This window comes from Bufo bufo, chromosome 2, assembly GCF_905171765.1.
Source record: "Bufo bufo chromosome 2, aBufBuf1.1, whole genome shotgun sequence".
NCBI lineage: Eukaryota > Metazoa > Chordata > Amphibia > Anura > Bufonidae > Bufo > Bufo bufo.
Window position 1 is genome coordinate 121,518,816 of NC_053390.1, and position 16,021 is coordinate 121,534,836.

General features: G+C 42.7%; 1 protein-coding gene across 2 annotated transcripts in view; it reads left to right on the top strand.

Annotated features, from left to right (window-relative positions):
• Positions 1 to 16,021, top strand: part of RASGRF2 (Ras protein specific guanine nucleotide releasing factor 2) — a 394,559-nt gene that overhangs the window by 158,991 nt on the left and 219,547 nt on the right. For both annotated transcript variants that reach the window (XM_040421496.1, XM_040421497.1), the window contains exons 2-3: positions 7,583 to 7,689; positions 11,083 to 11,230. In XM_040421496.1, the coding sequence (XP_040277430.1) occupies positions 7,583 to 7,689; positions 11,083 to 11,230 (255 nt within the window). The remainder of the gene's footprint in view (positions 1 to 7,582; positions 7,690 to 11,082; positions 11,231 to 16,021) is intronic.

Genomic DNA, 16,021 nt, shown 5'->3' on the forward strand with positions numbered 1-16,021 from the left:
CACTGCATACTCCCTCATAGAAGACCAGGAGAATCGGAACAGGAGGAAAAGCCTCCGGATCCGCGGCCTGCCTGAAAGCACCCCACATGAAGGCTTACCAGAAGCTGCCGGCGCCATCTTCTCCCTGCTCCTGGGAAGCTCCAGAGCGGCCGAGATTCAAATAGAAAGAATCCATAGAGCGCTCAGGCCGAAGCCAAAAGAGAGAGAGAACCCCAGAGACGTGGTATGCGGTCTCCTGAGGTATGTGGACACCGCTGCCCTAATGCAAGCTGCCAGAAATATGAAGGAGATCATATATGAGGGGGCTAAAATCTCTATCTACCAGGACCTGGCATCCTCCACATTGAATAAAAGGAGGGCGCTGCGGCCCCTCACTGACCATCTGCGCCATCACAAGGTGCCATACAAATGGCTATTCCCCTTTGGCCTCACTTTTGCTGTAGATGGGAAGCGCTGCACCATTCGCCTGCCACAAGATCTCCAGGCGGCCTGGGAGCTGCTGCAAACAGATCCACTAGATGTACCATCATGGCTGCCGTCTGCTGAGATTGGAACACAGCTGCCAGATCTCCCAGAGGCCTCAGGATGGCTTAAGGCTCCACAGAAGAAGAGGAACCAGCACAGATCTAGAGACACTTGAAGTCCTAGAGACTATACAGAGGAGTTATCTTACCTCAGATGAAGTTCTCCACAGACATCATAGAGGGACAGGTTCTTACTTGATTATATCACATCTTAAGTCTGCAAGTATACCTGTCTGTCATGAGTCCTGAATTGTTCCCGTTCATGTTGTAATCTGCAGAGCAGACATTCTGCTTTGCAATGTTATTTTACTGCATTCAACCTAGACCATAATATGTAAGGTGCTATCCCGCACCAGTTCAGCAGGTGGCGCAATGTGGACACCATTATGAAGATATGGTTCCACTTTGTACCCCCCCTACCTACCAGGGTTATCTTGGCACAGACCTGGTACATGTGCCTGATTAAATGGCTGCTCATGCCCGCTTCACTGCAGCTAAGTGACCTGCTGCGGTGTTGCTGGCATGGGAGTCATTGCGCTGTTATACTTGTCATGTTGACAGAAACTTTAGTTGTGATGTTATTTGTTCACTCCCTAGATACGGTCGATGTGAATAACTGGAGTTCTCTGGTTCCAAAGTCACCCCATTTTCTCAATGATGTCGTCAATTAAATGTACAACGTATAATGTAAGGGGCTTTAATACCCCACAAAAGCGCTCTCAGGTCATCCGTCTGCTAAAAAAGAACAATACAGATATTTGCTTCTTTCAGGAGCTGCATTTTAGAGAAACAAATGTACCTAAAATTCAGAACCCATACTTCCAACACTGGTATTTCAGTGCCTTTGAGAAAGCAAAAAGAGGAGTGGGTATTGCAATTTCTAGAAAAGTACCATTTACATTGATATCTACCCTGACGGACCCTGAGGGCCGCTTCATTTTCGTGAAAGGCCTCATAGGTACACAAAAGGTCACACTCGCTAGTTTGTACAGCCCTAACCGTGGCCAGAAACAATGGATCAAGATCACACTAAGTAAACTAGATCTGTTTGCAGAGGGGATTAGATTGATTGGGGGAGACCTCAATGTCACACTGAATCCTTTGATTGATGCTTCTGACGGCTCCTCACAATTGACCCAATCAGCACTGGGGTGCATCAATAGGTACATATCAGACATGAATCTGCTGGACGTCTGGCGACTAGCCCACCCAGATACTAGGGACTTCACCTTCTTCTCGGCCCCACACAAATCATATAAAAGATTAGACTATATCCTACTGTCAAGCAATGCCGTGGATATGGTAGACTCGGCTGACATAGGTGTTGTGTCCGTCTCTGACCACGCCCCAGTCTCTGCTGCCCTCAGATTTTCCAGCTTGCCTGCCTCAGTTAGACAGTGGCGCTTAAACGAGACGCTGCTAGATAGACAAGCAGATACCTCAATCCTGGAGCAAAAATTAAAGGACTTCTTTATAGATAATGCAACACCAGGTATGCCCCAGACGACACTGTGGGAGACGCACAAGGTGGTTATCCGGGGAGAGTTAATAGCCTTAGGTAGTAGGGTTAAAAAAGAGAAACAAAAGATCCTACACGATCTCTTGGTTCAGATAGCAGATAAAGAAGAGGTCCATAAACGGTCTAGAGCAATAAAAGTCCAGACTGAACTGACCCAGCTAAGATCACAACTAAAAGACCATTTAAACATTCAAAACGCAAAGGCCTATCAATATGCCCAATTTAAACACTACTCCCACGGGGATAAAGGATCTAAATTGACGTCCTCCCTTATTAAACAAAGGAAAGAGTCCATGTTCATACCCAATATAAAATCCAGTACTGGAAATATGCTGCATAAAACAGCTGACATTGCAGAAGAATTTCAAAAATTCTATAAGCAACTATACGGCCTGTCAGACCCTAATCACCCAGATCCATCAATACCAGAAGCAACAGACTTGTTTTTGAAAGGCCTCAACCTACCCCAGATAACCTCCCAAGAAAGTGACACATTATTAGAGCCAGTCACCGAACTAGAAGTGAAAAAGTTACTAGCCTCTATGCCCATGGGTAAAAGTCCTGGCCCAGATGGCTTTCCAGTGGGCTATTATAAAAAATTCTCAGATATATTAATACCCCACCTGGTAACGTGGTGCAATGCACTCCTAAATGGTGAAACCCTTCATAAACAATCACTGGAGGCCACGGTAACCATCCTCCCCAAACCGGGGAAAGATCCCCTTCTCTGCGGTAGTTTTAGGCCAATCTCGTTACTTAACGTAGATATAAAAATATGGGCCAAACTTCTGGCGACACGTCTGGGAAATCTACTTCCTAAACTTATCCACCCTGACCAATCTGGCTTTGTTCCAGGGAGGGAAGGGAATCATAATTCCTGTAGGTTAATCACAGCAATACAGTGGGCCAAAAAGAAAAACCTCCCCTTGGCGCTGCTCAGTGTGGATGCGGAGAAGGCCTTCGACCGGGTGAGCTGGGACTTTATGAGGAGGACTCTACTGAGGTTTGGAATCCCGACGAGATTTCAGGAGGCAGTCATGTCATTGTACAAGGATCCGAGTGCTAGAATCAGGGTCAATGGCACATTGTCCCCATCCTTCCCTATTCGCAACGGGACACGTCAGGGCTGCCCCCTATCTCCTGCCTTATATATATTGGTCATGGAGACCCTTCTTCAGGCCATTAGAGACCATGTAAATATACATGGTGTGAAAACAGAAAATGACGCCATAGAATACATTAATGTGGCATATGCTGACGATCTACTGATCATGGTTTCTAACCCGGTCGAGGCCTTCCCGCATCTTTTGACACTGTTTAAAGAGTATGGTAGGCTATCAAACTACAAAATGAATTATACCAAGTCAGAAGCTTTAAACGTTAATGCTCCGGCGAGCTCCATAGCCATTTTGAAATCAAATACACCATTTAAATGGCAGTCCTCCTGTGTTTCCTACCTAGGAGTTAAGATTTCCGCCTGCACGGAAGATTTATTCCGGCTTAATTATACTCCCCTAATATCAGAGGTCCAAAACCTGCTCCAATCGCTACGCCTCCCTTATTCCTCTTGGATGGGAAGGAAGAATATACTAAAAGCGTTTGTCCTCCCAAAAATTATGTACGTACTACAGATGTTGCCAATATTTTTACCTAACTCATATTTTACAAGGATTCGCAGGCTTTTTATGACTTACCTATGGGGCGGCAAGAAGGCTAGGGCTCCTCACCAGAGGCTGATACTGGGGCGTGGTCATGGAGGTATAGCACTGCCGGATGTCCAAACATATTACAGGGCTATTCACCTGAGGAGGTGGTTGCAGCTTTATTCCCCTGTCTACCGCACATTGGGCACGGAACTGGAACTAATGCAGCTCACCCAACCACAGAAAGCAGCACTATGGGGTCAGGCAAATGCATCACTCCATTCACATGTCCTCTTAAAGGGCACTAGCCTGGTCATTAAACAGCTCAACAAGACACATGGGCTCCTACAGAACCCCCCTAGTATAATGCCAGCAGATCTCATACCACACTCGATTCAGCCTCCAGGATCTCAGGTCTCGCAGATTTGGCACAGATTAAGAGATTTCTCCACAGCTGACTTTATAGGAAAGGTAAACGGCACTTTACCGGATCAACATCCCCTTAGCTTAGCCTGGAGTACATTTAACTTTCTAGACCTAATAACTATAAAATCTGCTGGGAAACAACTAACTACTCAGAAGTCATGTGTAATGACCCCGACATGGTTTGAAAAATTAGCAACCCCCCCTTCCCCTCAACGCAAATTGATATCCACTATATATTTGGCCTTGATCTCACCACAACGTCGCATTACTCCACAATATGTCCACACCTGGGCTAATGACCTTAAGGTTACCTTTTCGGAGACAGATATTCTCCGTATGCACGCACACTCGCATGGCTTCTCCCGCTGCGTGAAGATCCAAGAGCACTCATATAAGGTCCTCACACAGTGGTACCTCACCCCTAAACAACTATTTCTTAGTGGTCTGAGTGATCATGACAGGTGTTGGAGGTGTGGGGAAGAGAGTGGCACTCTTCTACACATTTTTTGGTCCTGTTCTAAAATAAGAGGATACTGGGATGACGTCTCTCGGACCATTAATGAAATTCTAAACACTAACCTGACATTAACCCCAGAGTTGGTTCTTTTATGGCTTCCAACAAAAGAACTATCGCCATCAAGGAACAAACTTGTTATACACTTGATTCAAGCTGCCCGTCTACTTATCCCCCAAAAGTGGCTGAGTGCGGAACCCCCCACCACCTCTCAGTGGTTAAGCAAACTAGATCACGTTCATCGTATGGAAGAGCTAGCGGGCTGGGAACTTAGGGCACATGAGAAGCACAAAAAGCTATGGGCCCCATGGATTACATATAGATATGCGAATGGTACACCAACATCTTAAACAATTTTCAACAGACAAACAACTTTGAAAATGTCCCCCCAGACAGGAACGACACATTAGTGAGAATGGAGGGTGCTAAACCTTCTTCCTCCCTTTGGAATCATCAAAGGTTATCTTAACAGCCTCAGACCGTATCTGTCCAGTTCTAAGGACACCCCCCCCATCCCCCATCTCCCCCCCCCTTTTTATATGTTTGTTTGACCTACCTACATCAGGTCACACACCAAATGTCAATTAGTTGGTTCTAGATGACCTTGCTCTGAAGACATGCACTTTATATATGTCATATGTATACTATGCACTATACTGTCAAAGTACGCTTTAGACTTGTCTGTAATAACTCTGATTTGTGCATCAATGTATGTAAACATCTCTTTTGATATGCTTTTCAATAAAAAGACAATTGACAAAGAAATGCTGATGTCAGCGGTGTGTCACTCATCAGCTAAAAGTAAGTGGTTGCTGAGAACCAGCATCATAATCACTACAGCACAGGCCTCGAAAAGAGTCAGATCTACCTGAAAAGAGTCATGGTTATTATAATCTCCTGCTCTCTCACCCATCTGCTGATGATTGGCAGTTCTCTCCTAGAGAGAAAGGGAGAAAACTAGGTAGAAGACTGTCAGCCATCAGCAGGTGGTGGGGAGGGCAGGAATTCATGAATAACCAGGACTCTTCTCAGGTGGCCGTGACTCTTTTCAAGGCCCAGTCTACAATGATTATGATGCTGGTTCTCCGCAACCACTTACTTTTAGCTGATGAGTGACACACCGCTGAAATCAGCATTTCTGTCACTATTTTATGCTGCCCTCAGTACAGTCAGCATAAAGTTGATGACAGGTTCCCTTTAAGATTCTCCATTGACTGAACTACTCAATGAACCTCTACTTTGGAGCCACATGAAAGAAAATCTAGGTAAAATGTATACATTGTGTTATGCCTAGTGCAGGGCCTGAGGAGTCTCACTTTTGTGTCCTTTAAAACCCTGTGTATTCTAAAACAGAATATACATTTTGTTTGCAGTGTTTCTGTAATTATATTATGGAATTTCAAAATTTCCCTAGTATGAATTTTTACTGAAAGGTGACATTTCTGTATGTCACTGACCAAACAATTTGTGTGCTGGACCATGTAGCCAGAGCTGAGGGAAGAAAAAGTGTGATGTGACACCTAAGTCTAGTTTGTACATGCTTCAGAGTACAGGGGGCGAATGGACCCTCTCTTCCATGACCTATAAAATGTGTGTGTGTGTGGGGTTAACAAGAAAATAACCTATTTAACGTTTCAGGTCCTTCCCTCCCTCCCTTAATACCTACTTTCCAATAATCATCCACGTTTTGCCTAATAAATTACTAGGCTGCAGCAGTTTATCTAACCGCGATCCCGCCTCTGGAAAAGTCGAAAGATAGGGAGCCAGACCACAGCGGCAGGGAGCATGGATTTCTCCTCGAGTACTGCTGGATAGGGGGCAAAAAAAAAAAAAAGGACAATTCCTTTAAGGAAGCAGAAGAGAATACAGATTTTAGCTGTTAGCACTTCTTCTTATTATTTTTATACTGTAACTGTCTGCTTGTTTGTCTTTTTTTTGTTGTCGTTTTTACTTTTGTAACATTGCACCTTTGCTTGTATTCTCATCCACTTCAAGTCATGGTAAATGCAACACACAGTCAGTAATGGTGCATTGACATTTGTACAAATATCTTTTATTTCAGTCAGGTCCTTGCAGAAGTGATGTTGACTTCTTTTTGCTTAGACATCAACAAAACGTATCATTTTATATGCAGTCTCAAGTATCCCATTCCTCCTTACCATGCAACCTCGCTGAACTGGTGGTTGAACGGAGTGATGGGTGCGAGCTTCACTCACTTGCCACTCTCAGTACTGCTCAGTGAAGATATTGAAGGAATATCTAATGCAGACCCTTTACTGACTATAGATTTTTCCACTTGTTGCCGTTATACCTGTAGAGTAGCCTTTGTGTAAAAAATTAATATATATGTTATGTAAGGAAACTTTCACATCTGCGTTTTCAATTCCGCTAATGAGATCCATCATAGGTTCTCAATAGCGGAAGAAAACGCTTCCGTTTTGTCCCCATTCATTGTCAATTGGGCCAAAACTGAACGAAACGGAATGCACCAAAATGCATTCTGTTCCGTTTGGTTGTGTCCCCATTGTGGACAGAAAAACGCTGCAAGCAGCGTTTTTCTGTTTGCGATGTGGTGCGGAGCAAGACTGATCCGTCCTGACACACAATGTAAGTCAATGGGGACAGATCTGTTTTCTCTGACACAATAGAAAACGGATCCGTCCCCCCCTTGACTTTCAAAGGTGTTTAAGACGGATCCGTCATGGCTATATAAGACATAATACAACCGGATCCGTTCATGACGGATGCATGCGGTTGTATTATTGTAACGGAAGTGTTTTTGCAGTTCCATGACGGAGCCGCAAAAAACGCTAGTGTGAAAGTAGCCTTATTGTTAGTCTTTTTTGCAAGTTTATAACGTAATTGCTATCCCTGCTGTAATGAAATTTCCTGTTTTGCAAGGTATTGTTTAGTAACATTTACATTTTTCTGATGTCATACTTTTTTTCTTCCACAGCATTATTTCACTGTGACCTTTGGCCATGAAGCTCAGAAGCCATTGGAGCTGAGATGTGAGGAGGAGGTTGACCGAGACGAGTGGGTAGAGGCCATACACCAAGCAAGGTAGGGCAGCAGATTCTAAACCTGGGGGTACTGTAAATAGATTTTCTATTCCCATTAGGCCCAGTCACGTAAATGTGGTTTTGCATTTGATACAGGATTTCCATGCTCTCCATATGGAATGTACACTTTTTAGGGAATTTAAAAAAAATCTATTTTTAATCTAGTTACAAGAAGTTTGTGCCCTTGTATAAGTAACGTTTAAAGGGCTCTATCATGATACAGTTAATCTAGCTGAAGCTGGCCATACACATGAGATAGTTGTTGGACACTAACCCAACTCTACTTTCAAAATGCCCATTTGACCCAGACTCATATATTTATCATTGGGTAGAGGGAAATAAGACATTGACAGACTCTATCTCAAATGGCCAATCGCACTTTCTCCAACACCAGCCATCAGGGAAAGAGTTCTCCTATACACTAGTAGGGTAATCCTACAAAGAAAACAAATTTGTATGGCCAGCGTACACTCTGTATTGCTCCGAACCTGCTAGTTTAAATTAATGCATCTACAGAATGCTGTTAACAATTTAACTGAAAATGACCCATACGGTGTACTTTAGAGGGAACTTGTCATGCTGAAGGCAGCATATTATAGAGCAGGAGGAGGTCCTGTCAGTGATTGACAGCCTTCCCTCTATGGCTGTGTATACACGATCACTGATAGGACCTCCTCCTGGACTTCAAAGCCCAGAATGAGCAGGAATTGAGATGAAGGAAATTCAGGTTATACTAAATTTTTTCTCTCAAAACGATTTGTGAAACTGCTCAGCTCCTCCTGCTTTTTTATTTTCATGGTGACAGGTTCTCTTTAAAACAAGGGTTCATGCACATGGTCGTATCATGGATTTGTGTGGTATGGATAGGTACCACTTCTAGGGGCCTGTACTATACCTCCATGTGCCAACAATCTTACAAAAGCATGTAAAAAGTTTTTATTTTATACAGAATCCTTTTTACAAAGACATTCCCTTCTACAGTTATTGCTTTTAGGGTGAAATAGAGTATGCCTATGTGGGGCACCTAATGCAGACCCGTATGGAGTCTATGTGCTGCTCCCTAGTTCCCAACAGTCCCAAATTAGCTGGTATTGTCCCAAATTTTCTGAGAAAATCCTGGCAAATTTGGCTCATCCTGGACCAAAAAAATGACTAGGGCTTATGTAAGCCCCAGGCAGGGTCTGGGCTGTGCCCATTAGTAATTATGCCACCGCTCACTGAAACACTACTTGAGGTGCAGGAAACATAAAAAACAAACTATAAAAGTGTTTTTTTTATAATGTTCATTTATTTCTAATGTCCGTTTCTTAATAATGATTTATCCCTCTTTGCGTCCCCTTCTGGAATGCTTATTCCATAGTTTTTATGTTTCCTGCACTTCAAGTAGTTTATCCCCTTATATGGAAGCGTCTGCATTCCAAGCTGGTTTTCAGTTTTAGTAACTGGATATGACGTCTTGTTTGTGTCTCCGACGGAAACTTCCTACAATGTTCCAATTTGAATTTTGCTATGGAGATATCTTGACATACAGGGTAGTGTGCAGCGAATTGAAGTGAAACGAATTGACTTCGATCCGAATTTCAGGAAAAATTTGATTTGCCAAGCAGCCGAATTTCTTCGCGCTTCGTGGTAACAAAACTATTTTTACTGAAATGGTGGTAAAAAAAAAACAAAAAAAAAAAACATACTCCCCTAATTGATTTGTACGCGGAGAGGCCGAAGTGGACGTCTTGATTTCTTCAGTCAGTATGGCCGCAACAGCCTCTGTGCGAGCAAATGGATGAGATGACTATGTTTTTTTTTTTTTTTACGCCTGATTAACCCCTGAAAGGCCTCAATGTTACTGTCAGATGATCAGCAATGAACGCGGCAGCATCTGAGAGGTTCAATGATGGAGGGCAGCGCGATCGCAATTCCCTGTCATTGTGCCCGCTACATACAGTGGAATGCGATTCGTGACAAAGTAAGTCGTAACCAAACTAATTTGTGAAATTCGGCGAAGCAGCCTAATCGAATTTGTGATAACTTCGCTCATCTCTAATCCAGGGCTATAAATGTACCGTAAGTTGCTGCTTATGATGTGTTATTGTGCTCTGATGAACGGGATTGATATTCCCTGAAACGTATCGAGTTTTATCCTAATAAATTATGATCCCACTGAGAAGAGTCTGTTGCCTGTTTTTGGAACACAGTGGGACTGATATCTGATGTGTGAACCTGGCGCTGGACGGTGGGTAGCAAGTGTATTGAGTTTATCTTGTCTACACCTTTTCAATTTGTCTTGTGGTCCTAACATGGTGCTGGCAAATGCCTCTAAACGTTATTTTTACATTCTTTGTATGAGCGCTGCCTTCTCTTCTCTGTTTACCTGCTCGCCATCACAACTGAAGAGGCGGGATGTTCTCATTCACATCTATGGGATGACTCCCTTCGTTCAAGTGAATAGGAAAGAGCCGTCCCATAGAAGCGAATGTAGACGCTATAGTTGTAATTACACTGCTCACTTCTGCAGTTGCGACGGTGAGCAGGTAAAGAGAGAAGAGAAAGCAACGGTCTTATGAGAGCTGCTTTCTCTTTAAACAGCTGATCAGCGGGGGTGTCGGACCCCTGCCGATCTGAAATTGACTCCCTGAGGATAGGTAATCAATAGAAAAAGAGGACAGATGCTTTAAATCTGTGATAATCTGTTGTAAACAAAAAATGGAAGACCTATGAGCCTGCTAGAGGAGGTCATGCAATATCTTCAGGACTCGTATATGTTCACGTGGCATCTAGTTGGCAGTATTTTACAGGATTGGTGGGTGTAGTATATTAATGAGTAGCGAAGCAATGCTTCGAATGCTTCATCCAAAGTCGCTTTGTTCTAAACTTTGGAATAATAATGTATGGAGATTCATCTCCGTACAGTATTAGAATGTATGGACTCTGATGAGCCGAAGTTAGTTATTCACGAATTCTCGCGTGACTTCGTTGAATAACTTCGGTAGTTGATTTTTAAAGTGGAAAACCACTTTAAAACTTGAAACTGATCTCTGCTTTGGTTGCAAGGTACTAGTCTGAACCGAAGCTGAGTTTGGTTTCAAGTTTTAAAGTAGTTTTCCACTTTAAAATTCAACTACCGAAGTTATTCAATGAAGTCACGAGCGACTTCACGAATAACATCATAGCATCTGTTCATTGGAGCCCATACATTCTAATACTGTACTGAGATAGATCTCCGTACAGTATTATCCCGAAGTTTTGAACGAAGCGACTTCGGATAAGGCATCCAAAGCTCGCTTCACTCAACACTAATAATGAGTGTTACTGGACTGGAACCTGTTTTAAAGTAGAATTATCCACTATGTATGGTAATACAGGAATAATAGAGTGTTTTGGGGTTCTTGTTTTTCAGCTATTCAGACATTCTGATAGAGAGGGAGGTCTTGATGCAGAAGTACATTCACTTGGTCCAGATTGTAGACACAGAAAAAATTGCAGCTTATCAACTACGACAACAACTTGAAGATCAAGACACTGAAATTGAAAGGCTGAAGTCAGAGGTATTTGTCTGTAAAGAATTCTTGTTTTCTGAGTATTTGTATACTTTATCATGTAGAGAAGTGACATAATAAAGTTTTTAAATGGCAAATGCAAAGCCAACCCTATAATATATACAAGCCAAGGAACTCAAAAATTAAATGGTTTGTCACCCAAAAATCAAGAACCCTCCAGTGTAAGCCATTCTTCAGTAAAGATGAATAAAAACAAAAATGATTAATAGTAAAAAAAAAATGTTTCTGAGAGAGTTGAATAATAACCAATATGCTGTCTATCCCTGCACCAGCCTTGTCATCAACATTCCCTAAAAGAATAGTAAATCTACTTGTTTTTGTAGTGATTCTTTAATTACTCCCATATCCCTGCATAACTAAGCAGATTTTGTATTCAGAAGTGTGGTAAAGCTGCACAGGCTTCTCAAAAAGTGAAAAACACAATTCTGTAATTATTTTTTATTTTTTTTAGCTTTTACTGTGTGCTTAAAATGACATGACAACCTATTCTGAGAGTTAGTACATTTATGGCAATATCAAATTTATATAATTTTTATTATATACCATATTTATATAATTTTTATTATACAGTATTTTACTATTCTGGTACTATGTTGGATTACGCCAGGCTCCGTAAAGGGGGGCTCATTCAGGGCCGGCCTTTGGGGTGTGCGAATTTCTTCTGTATAATGCCGGCAGGCCGGCGCGTCCCTCAGTGATGTCACGTGCCTGCGCCGCCTGCTTTATGAATGAAGCAGGCGGCGCAGACAAGTGACGTCACTGAGGGACGCGCCGGCCCGCCTGCCGGCATTATACAGAAGAAATTCGGATATACTATTAGGAGTGAGGGGGGCATGTTTAATAACTTTAAACGGCGGCGGCGGGCACACGGAATCTGTGGATTGCACAGTTAAGGGGTGGGGGTCTGTGGATGGCACTGTTATGGGCTGGGGGGGGGCACTGTGGATGGCACTGTTATGGGGTGGGGGGTCTGTGGATGGCACATATATAACAGTGCCAGCCACAGATCCCCCTGTAACAGTGCCAGCCACAGATCCCTCCCATAAGTGTCCGTCATCCACAGATCCCCCCATAAGTGTCCGTCATCCACAGATCCCTCCCATAAGTGTCCGTCATCCACAGATCCCCCCATAAGTGTCCGTCATCCACAGATCCCCCCATAAGTGTCCGTCATCCACAGATCCCCCCATAAGTGTGTGTCCGATCCACATTTCTTTCTTTTTTTATTCTCTTATACGTTAATAAGGACACAGTGTTATGCAGAGGTGTACTTATAACAATTTTATAGACAAATGATACTATTTACAGTCGCGCGGGGCAAGGTGACCAAAAAATTACGAATTGTGCATTTTTTCCCCATTAACGCAGTAAAATTTTTATATTTTAACAGGTTTTTTGGACATTTTCAAACGCATCAAATTCTTAATATTTGGATTTTTTAAAGCATTTTTTGTATTTTTTTTTTACTGTCATTTTTGTCTCAGTAGAGGACTTGTACATGTGATTTTTCTGATCTCTTGTACCATAGACTGCAATAGAATAATTTTGCAATATATGGGATTTTAATATGGGAGAATGCTGCAGTTGCTATTGACCACGGCATCTGAGGGGTTAAATTACTAGGATGAGATTTATCTCCGATACTGATTATTGTGGCCAGCTGCTGGTTGTATTATACAGCCTCCACCTGCTGTGTATGGAGCGGGATCACCTTGTGATCTGCTCCATACATGCCCTGCTCATCCATGACAGATATATCAATCATATGTTGTTAAGGGTTTAATATTGATGGCCTATTCTTAAGATAGGCCATCAATGTCTGACACCCCCTGCAGATCAGCTGTTTCAGAGTAGCTCTGACACTGGAACGTTTCAACTCCATCCATTGTATGGGATAAACCAGGCACTCAAGTATGGAGTATATTGATAAGGGTATTTATTCCCACAATAGAATATAACAATAAAATTCACCAATAAAATACTATAAAATATTAAAAAACACTTTAAACCATATTAGCAGCAATAATATACATATACACCAAAAGTCAATGCGTTAATTGGATAGCAGCGGCATCAGTACATAAATTAGCAGCAGCAATGGACATATGCACTAGTTAATAAATAGCGGCATTGGACATATGCGATTTGGAGATGCTGAAGTCATTGGGTTCAGAAGACAAGGAAAACGCAGGAAAACCGCAGTCGATAGCAAAGTCTTATAAGCGCTTTTTCGGTTTTGGTAATATTGAATTGCACAGCGGTGGCGTCCCACCGATTTGAGCAACTGTGTTGCTGAGTTTTACCTGGCCAGTATGTCTTTGTCCTACGTCCGGATCTGTAGAAATTTGCTGTGGGCGCGGTGTCACCTGGATATCCTGCTCACGAAAGCAATGTCTGTGGCTTTGTTAGGATTCCTCCGGTGTTCGTCGCTCTCAGTCACAGCTAGTCAATTCTTGGAAGTCCAGGGGAGCTATTTTTCCAGCATGCCGGTACAGGGTATTAAACCATACGCGTTTCAGGGTTCTCTGAATGACCCCTTCCTCAGTGGTCATTCAGAGAACCCCGAAACGCGTAGGGTTTAATACCCTGTACCGGCATGCTGGAAAAATAGCTCCCCTGGACTTCCAAGAATTGACTAGCTGTGACTGAGAGCGACGAACACCGGAGGAATCCTAACAAAGCCACAGACATTGCTTTCGTGAGCAGGATATCCAGGTGACACCGCGCCCACAGCAAATTTCTACAGATCCGGACGTAGGACAAAGACATACTGGCCAGGTAAAACTAAGCAACACAGTTGCTCAAATCGGTGGGACGCCACCGCTGTGCAATTCAATATTACCAAAACCGAAAAAGCGCTTATAAGACTTTGCTATCAACTGCGGTTTTCCTGCGTTTTCCTTGTCTTCTGAACCCAATGACTTCAGCATCTCCAAACCGCATATGTCCAATGCCGCTATTTATTAACTAGTGCATATGTCCATTGCTGCTGCTAATTTATGTACTGATGCCGCTGCTATCCAATTAACGCATTGACTTTTGGTGTATATGTATATTATTGCTGCTAATATGGTTTAAAGTGTTTTTTAATATTTTATAGTATTTTATTGGTGAATTTTATTGTTATATTCTATTGTGGGAATAAATACCCTTATCAATATACTCCATACTTGAGTGCCTGGTTTATCCTATATAACTTTGTATTTCTCTTTGTGACTGGGTGGGTCACATAAACCAAGAGCACCTTAAATCCATTACTCAGCTGTAGTGATCCACAGATACCGCACCTTGATTTCCATCCATTGTATGGTGGACAAAGCTGGTAACTGTAGCGCTGCATCCATTAAATTGAATTGGAGCAGCACTGCAGTTACCAGCTCTGTCCACTACACAGTAAATGGAGATGTGTAATTTTGGCAACAACTGCTCTAAAACAGTTGATCAATGGGGTGCCGAGAGTTGGATCCCAGCCAATTATCTTGAGAATAGGCCATCAGTATTAAAATCCTTGAATACTTTTTTTAGGGCAAATGTTAGATATATTTTTGTACAGTAAATTGACCACCACATATCAAGAGTTTTTGTCACAGGGCTTGTGAAGTGGAGCTCCTCTAATTCAGAGTGTATAGTCACCATTTAATCTTCTAGGACTAGTACAGTGGTTTGTACAATAGTTTGTCATATTACAATGGCCTTAGGTTTTACAATGTTTTCAACATATAATGGTTTTTCTTGGGTTTTCAGTCCAGAACTATGGCCCATGAGATTGACTGGAAGATCCAGCCAATCAGCATGGGTATTTCACTGGTAAAACACCTGTATTACTGAAGTTCATTGACTGATTGCTGTCTAGTGGTGCTTCTCTACAGTACATTTTGGTATTACATGTCCTGTGCTCCTCCTCACCCGTGCCAGGACTAGCTACTACTTTGGACACAAGGTGAGGATGGCTCTATTTTATATTTCTGGTAATGTGTATTGTGTAGGACCCTGATGAAGCTTCTGTCTTCAACATATAAACTGATTTATATGTTTTATGTGTATTAGTTATTTATTTTTTAATCCATATGTTGAGGATTCAGAAACAGTTACTACTTTGTTGAGTTGTGGCATCGAATTACAATCTTTTCAACTGTTCAAGTTTTACATTGGTCATCCTGGACACAATATTTATTATTGTAATTTGAAGGACCACTGTAGTGTAAAACGTTATGCAGTGTCGGACTGGGGTTCCCTAGGCCCACTGGAGAAAATTATTCTCACTGCCCAACCCCTATATCATCAATAAAGCCTAACAAGTTTAAGCCTAACAGTAAAATAAATAAACCCTAGTGGCAGGTAGTTGGCTCTAAAGGCAGCCAAATGTTTTCCAGGATGTCCTCCATGACAACACCACATGGAGGATGTCCTCATTGGCCTCTAAAGAGACAGAATACACAGAGTTTAGAAGGCCCCTCCCTCCTTCACCAGTGTGCTTCCTGTCCCTTTATAGGTCAGGTTTCAGCAGAGATGTTCCCTGCTGTGAAATTAAGAAAATAAGAAGTGTGGTGTGCATGATGGAGCCCAGGATAGGATCAGGGGGTTCCACTTCTTCTTCCATCCCTTGTACTAGGGCTTGCCTAACACTCTCATGGTAGGGGTCCCCTAGCCTAGTTCCCTTCTTTTGATGTACCACGGTATCCGGTAGCGGGTGCTGCTTTCCCTCTCGTGAGGGGCTCTGGGCTCCATGGATGTCCTCCTCACTGACGGAAGCGGCGCTCTGGTGTTTAGCTATACCGG